The sequence below is a fragment of the Buceros rhinoceros genome, unplaced genomic scaffold (genome assembly GCF_000710305.1).
Source record: "Buceros rhinoceros silvestris isolate BGI_N320 unplaced genomic scaffold, ASM71030v1 scaffold9730, whole genome shotgun sequence".
In the NCBI taxonomy this organism is placed as follows: Eukaryota; Metazoa; Chordata; class Aves; order Bucerotiformes; family Bucerotidae; genus Buceros; species Buceros rhinoceros.
This window is the reverse complement of record NW_010391351.1, coordinates 1-6,996: the sequence shown is the minus strand read 5'-3', so window position 1 is coordinate 6,996 and position 6,996 is coordinate 1. Positions and strand designations below refer to the sequence as shown.

Here is a 6,996-nt window from a genome sequence, read left to right as displayed (position 1 = left end):
GGAAAGAGAAAGAGAGAGAAAGAGAGAGATGCCTGCAAATTATTCCCAAACATTACTCAAAGCTAGATCTACTTATTTCAAACTTTTTTGACCTACTCCACACCGTCTCCTGATTCGTACTTCAAACAGTTCTAAAATTTCAAAAATTATAGCCTCTGTTCATTGTCTTGAGTACCTGTCCCATCGGGAATAATATCTGGAGTAGAGGAAGATAACTCATTAGTAAATAATATTTATTATATTAAAATACCAGCCAGCACGGGCTACATCGTATTTGTAAATCCACCAGAAAGCTCAGCTCCTACGCCTCACAGTTTATAATTGAAGATCAAATACTTTTTACAGGTGGTGTAAAGTAAGCTCTCAAATCCATATTTAGGGGGAAGAGAAACTAAGTATTCCCAAGAAAAAGTCAGCATTTTTAAAGTACTTAGATTTAAACATGGGATCTTAATTGCAGGCATCTATTAAATTAATTAAAAAATCCAAACAAAATCCCTGAAAAAGGTCTGGACTATGGTAAATGAGTTTATGGTGACAATTTCTAATGAAAGATGTTCCACTAAATGGACAAGGGTGGCATAAAATGGTGTCACTGGCCACAGTGGCAAAGAATTGAGAAATCTGAGATGCAATTTTAGAGACTAGATTAGACTCGGTTTAGATCTCATGTAAAACAAACCCGGGTGTTCTTCCATCATAGCCATCCTGCTGGGGACTGGAAATACCAAAGCCAAACAGGAGATGCTGATGCTGTAACTAAAGTATAAGGACCAAAGCAAGTAAGAGTGGCACCAACTCAGTGTTTGGGACAATAATTTATTTCCTTCAGTCTGTTCCTTTGCATGCTGGAGAAATTTGTACATACCAGATCAAGGATTAGGATTAGTTAAGTTTTATCTCTATGTCTCTGGGCCCAACTAATATTAATGGGCTAATGTGGATCAGCTGTAGTGCAATATTTTATATGCAATTTATAGAGTAATTTGCTCTATAGACTGAAGTAATTTATAAAATTAATTAAAAGGTGTCATGTCCAAGTAATTGAGAAAAAGCTTTCAGTAAAACCATAAACTATTTTGAATATTTGGTTTTAATAAGTGCAAAAGTTCTGGACAATTTAGAATAACATTTTTAGCTAAAATATTCTTTACAACAAGGACTAAATAAGCTTAATCCCTTCTGCCCTTGTTGTAAAAAATATGTGGTATACTCCCAAAAACATGAGAAATAAATCAAGATGAGAATCTTGATGGCTCAGTACTGTTTTGTATTCTCTTCAAATAGTACTTAGTGCTATGGGTTTCTAACCACCACCACCAATGTGAAAACTTAGAGTAATTTTCATAAAAACAAATACATTTAAACTTCACTTTTAGAGAAAGCAAATGAAACAATTTTTTATTGATAAATTCAATTCCTCCTGTTGGTTAACTGCTGAGGAAAAACAGCATAGAAAAATGTGGTGGGACGTATACTGTTCTTCACTAAGGATTTAACAGTCAAATTGAGGAGAGCAAAAATGTAAGGAAAAAACCCTATGAAAGTCAAACATCAGAATCCAGGCAAGATCTAGTAAAATATGTAAGTGTAGAATTTTTGAAAAATTTATAATGGCCTTTATTAACTGGGATTATAGTTACTTTAATTACAAAAGAGAATGATGGAATATTATGTCAGCAGTCACACATCCATAGGCAAAAGCTTAAAATATTAAATGGTCAGCAGGGTGAACAGGGCTTTCACTTACGCCTACTTTCATAAATAGCTCTTGATTTCTCATACAGCTCATATGGGTCAGGTTTTCGTGGATCGAAGGCCTCTGTTGAATCAGGAAATGAACTTCTGTGAAGAGTGGGTGGATAGGGAATATTCTGTGGCATAGCTGGAGCAGATAGGCTTGTTTGAGGGCTGCCTTGATTCTCCCATCGTTCAACCATCTGGAATAAAAACACGCAGAGAATAAAGATGAAGTTTTGCAAAAACTTTGACTTCCACATTGAGACCAAAGATCGTGATTTCAGTTGAAGACGTATTCTGTAAAATTAGCAAATCCATTCAGTGATGTCACTGAAATCTAAATTGTTAATTTGTTGCTCATGGTAAAACGTGATCTTTCTTAGATAATATGATTCCATGTGGATTAGGGCCCAGCATTAGCCCTGAAGCATGCTGAGTGCCTCTCAGGGAATGGGCTGAACTATTGGAAGCTAATCTGCTAAAGACAGAATCTATGGGTCTGTGAAGATACAAACATCAGATTCATCAAAATACATAACCGAAAGCAGTGCTTAACAAAGAAGTGGCCAGACTGGGTAGCAACTGAATGATCTGAATGCTGTATCTTTTGAGAATGCATGAAAATAGCTAGTGGCCCAGGGAGAAGTGGATGACTGTAACTGTGAGCAGAATTTACAGCTTCAATTGCAGAAAAAGAAAAGAAAAAAGAGCAAAGGGAAAATTATTACAGCAGGTATTTGAGCCTCTAGTGATAGTTGAATGTTCAATGATAAAAGAACATGGTGAGAGAAAAGTGGACACTAGTCTGAGAGAGTCTTTTTCATTTCTTACTGTTTTTTCCTTACATCAAAAATTACATTGGTGACATCCAACCAAACTCCCAAGCATAGCACAAGCTTTTCGACTCTCCAGACCATTTACAGGAGAGAAGTACACAACAGTGTATTGCCTGTGCATGAAAGACATCTTGGTCCATTTTTGCTCCAAGACTGCTCATAGTGGTTTCACAAGCACGTGAAGCCAGAAAGAAGATAATGTGCTAGACTGTGCAAAAGGGGACTCGGGGATCTGCATTGTTTTGAAGGAGTTGGGTACTAATTAAATTGCATTAGAAAATATATTTGAAGTGTCTAAGTTAAACAAATCTCAAATATTTATCCCAGGAAATGAGTATTTGGCTTTTCCTGCGACCTCTCCAGAAGCAAAGGGTGGTAAAGCCTCCAGAAGAATGTGTTCTTGAACATAACCCAACTATCAGTTAATTACACAAAAAATGACTCTTGGAAACAAACTGAACTGTAATTAAATACCACTGGCTTCTAGATTTGTATCAGCAATGTCTTATCAAGGATGATAGCAGGCTTACAGCAAGCTTGCTCTACAAATTCTGTGATTATAATTTGCCTTTAGTTCCTCGGTTTCAGGAGGTAGGTTTTGCTCTTAATTCTGATAATTAACAGCATCAGGCTTTTTCCATACCAAGTATGTGTAGGCTACAGATGTTTGAGTCCTCCTGGTGAACATGCTGAGTAACTATCACTCTGCACATTCCAGGTGATCTGACACTCTTATCTTGGGGGTTTGGACTAGATGACCTCTAAAGATCCCTTTCAACCCCAAACAGTCTATGATTCATACTTAAACAGGATATGGATATCGGCCTTTTTAAGTTGTTGAGGACCTCATCCTTTATAGAGAGTAGTGTTATAATTCAAGCTGTGCTTCTGTCAGAGTTTCAGCAGTAGGTAGGACTGGTTCACTAGAAACAATGAAGAAAAGAAAGATCTAGGTATCTCAATCACAGGATGACTGTCGTGCACTAGTATGTGTTGGGTATGATATTTGAGAGAGGAAAGAATTAGTGCTTTGAAGTGCTAGTGATAAAGATACGGAATACCACATTCAGTATTCTCCAATGTTGTTCAAGAAAGACACATTTATATTGGGTCAGATATAAAAGATGGCAACTGGGATGTGATAGAAGAGGGCACTATAGATATGCAGATCCTGTTCAATATAGTAACTTATCAAGATACCTGATTTACCATTGAAATAGTTTAGGTACAGGAAAGTACCTTGGGTACCTTCAGGTACTCTTTATACCAAGATAAATTTATCTTCTGTCTTGGGTAAATTAATCTATGTGCAAGTCACATGAATGTCACAATAATACTTCTGATAGCTCTTCTGTTTCTACAGAAATTACCCCAGTTATATAGAAACATGTATATCATGGTAACATGGAAGTGTAAATTCAGGGTAAATTCAAAGGTCTCCAGAAACAAACCTGACTGTGATCCCTATGTCTAAATAGGAAAAGAGAGCTGGGCTCAATATAAGTTCCTTATGATCAAGGAAAATATTGGAGAATTATCTTCATCGAGGAATCTAAAAAAGAATACAAGTCAGTGAAACCAAACTCTCTATCTCATAGCTCTGAAGCAGGAAGACATGTGGGGACCTGTCCATCTAGAAGTGAAAGTTTCCTAATTTCTTGGACAGTGCCAGAGAAATAGAACACTTACCTCTTTCAAAATGTGAAACTGAATAAAATTAAAGTATTTAAAGAAGGCTTAAAAAGAGAAAGGAAAATAAAACTATCTTTGATGAGCAAAATTCTGTCTGGAGGAAGGACAAGAAACTGGAGATCAACTGGCAAAATGCTGCTGGGTCATGTATGTCTAATTCTTGCTTGTTGCTTAGCTCTAAATCTTCAAGTATGAAGTTAAGAACTGAGCAAAACATTCTTGTGGGTAATACTGCTAACACAGGTAGTTACATAAATGATAAACAAGGGGAATTCTATCTCCCAAGCCCCTATCTATTAGTTAAATAGTCACACAGCGTTTTGCAATGTGAGTTATCTTAATACTAGCTCACAGGTGAAGGCACTCTTGGAAATGAGTACTGAGTGCAAGGCATCGAATCTAAGTCAGGGCAACGGTTTAATGACATTGCTCAAATTCATTTTGCACTAATCAAATAGTATTACATGTGAGATATATACATATATATAAATTATGCACTACGTAAGTAGAAACCACAGGAAATTTCTGTCAGCCCAGGTTACTCTGGGATGTTGAGTGCACTGAGATGCAGTGCATGCCATTCAGAAGTCTCTGCCTCAGGGACAGGAGCTTGCCTCTTCTCCCAGCCAATGGCCCATGGCCCCCTTTCCGCTCCAAAGAGAGATGGCTGCTTCTCCTCTGTGCAGCCAGAGAGGTGAGAGGGTAGCAGCAGTCACCCAAGCAGAAAAGAAACCTGGTTTTGAGACATCTATGTTGTTTCTTTCCTGTTACAGACCCTCGGAGCCGTGCTGTGCTGTAGTGCTGGGAAGGCTTTCTAAACCTCCCGATGCTGGCCTTATAGCTTCCGACTCTCTGCAGCCACCCAGTGCCTCAGGGGCCCTTGGTTTCAACTACAGCTTCACATCTTGGGCAGTAGAAATTTATGTTTGATTATTTTTCTAGCTGAAATGGTGACAGACAGAGGAATGCACGCTACCATAACCTGGTTAAGAATCTGTCAACTCTCTTGCTGAGACTACCCCAAAATAGACTGGCTGTGACCAGTTAGCCTGCATGCAGGTACTGTATCTGCACGCAATGGCATCGCATTATTCTGTGAGCCCTTGTTTCCTCAGACCATCGCATGAAAAACTGCATCACTCAGGTTGTTTCTCTAGATTCTGATTATTGGCAAGTGCCAATTGAGTGTGAACTATTATACTGTTTATATAACAAAACTGTGCCGACAAGCATTAACAATACACTGATATTTTTCTATTTGACATGTATGTAAAGAGGGGGTGCACTGACAATGGGAAGTCTTTGAACATGAATCTTTATCAAGTAAGTTCCAAGTTCTCTATTTCATTCCTGTTTACCTGAGATTAAAAGTTGAATGCCCCAGTTAGACAGGAACCTTAAACTGGTGAAGCAAGCTAGCCCTTAGTAGTCAGATTTATTTTCACAAATGTCCTGCTACTTAGATGAATAAACAAGCTTATGCAATACTTATTCCAGTGTATTGCATCCATCCTCTAGCTTTTTATATCTGAACCACCACAAGATGAAACAGTCTGATGGAATTGCATTAGTTGATTAATTAATCACTATTTGTACTTGACAGGCTACAAAAATTATTTTGGTATGCATTAAACATGCCATGATCCACTGTCGCTGTTGTTACTCATATTGCTCTTAGAAGCCCTCAGGCAGAGACAGGGCTTTTTTTTCCTTCTATGCACCTCTGACGACTTCAAGGTCTTTACAATCAAAATAAAAAAGCTAAATTAAAAAGAAAACCCCACAACTCAAAACAAACCAGACAACTGAAAATAGTAGTCTCCGATTTCCTTTTACACTCTTAATATTGTCACAACTTCAAAAATTGATGTAATATGGTGTCAACAGAACAGTCATTGCTAACAGTCTTATAGTAGGAAAAGTCTTCATACCTTGGGATTTAATGTCAAATTCATAGAAACACAGAAATGTTGTCAGAAAGAACTTCAGTAAGTTATCTATTCCAAGATATCTATCTCACTTGAAGTGTGACTATTTCCATCTACTAATGCAAGAAGGAATAATGATGACTTTAAGAATGTTAAGGTCAAGCCACTTGTTAAACAGAAATAGTACATGTTGCCCATTTCAAAGAGATCGCCAACTAGGTCAACTAGTCTGGCCCCATTGATGGGGCTTTCTGCTGCCTTCTCCTTCAGATCCCTCATTTTTAAGGCACAGCATTTCTAGTTCTTGACATCCATCTTAACATTGACATGTTCCCTTCTCTAAACTGCTGCTGGCAGACTCTAAGTCAACAGAACTACAGAGCTCATCAGTGAAACCACCCATGACGCTGTCTCACATAGAGCTGGGGCACTGCTGAGAGGTGTCTCATGAGCTGGGGACAGGGAGGTTAGATGAAAGTCTACAGAAATTTGCTTTGAATGACAGTCATCTTATGAACTCAATGCATATAATTTTGAAAGGGAACTTACAGGCTTTGGAGTTTTCCATGGAGAAAAGAAACCTGAAATAAACAAAAAATCACGTTAGCAGATTTTTCAGATGCACGAAGAGTGGAGGTTAAGTGGTGTCTATGCTCCCGTTCTCATTCAGGTCTGCAGATAATACTGATATATATGAAAAGACTCTACATACAAAGGGTGAAAACACAAACCACAGAGGATAATTTCTAAGAAAAAAAAATATGCAAATATATATATATGAATATATATATATATATGCA

The 6,996-nt window shown here is 37.7% G+C and overlaps 1 protein-coding gene across 1 annotated transcript in view; it reads right to left on the bottom strand.

Annotated features, from left to right (window-relative positions):
• The window catches only part of MAGI2 (membrane associated guanylate kinase, WW and PDZ domain containing 2), a gene marked incomplete at its 5' end in the record, with an annotated part of 91,504 nt that extends 84,727 nt beyond the window's left edge, over window positions 1-6,777 (bottom strand). Inside the window, 2 exons of the mRNA XM_010141417.1 lie at window positions 1,751-1,940; window positions 6,746-6,777. Of these exons, the coding sequence (XP_010139719.1) occupies window positions 1,751-1,940; window positions 6,746-6,777 (222 nt within the window). The remainder of the gene's footprint in view (window positions 1-1,750; window positions 1,941-6,745) is intronic.
• Between the last annotated feature and the right edge of the window lie 219 nt (window positions 6,778-6,996).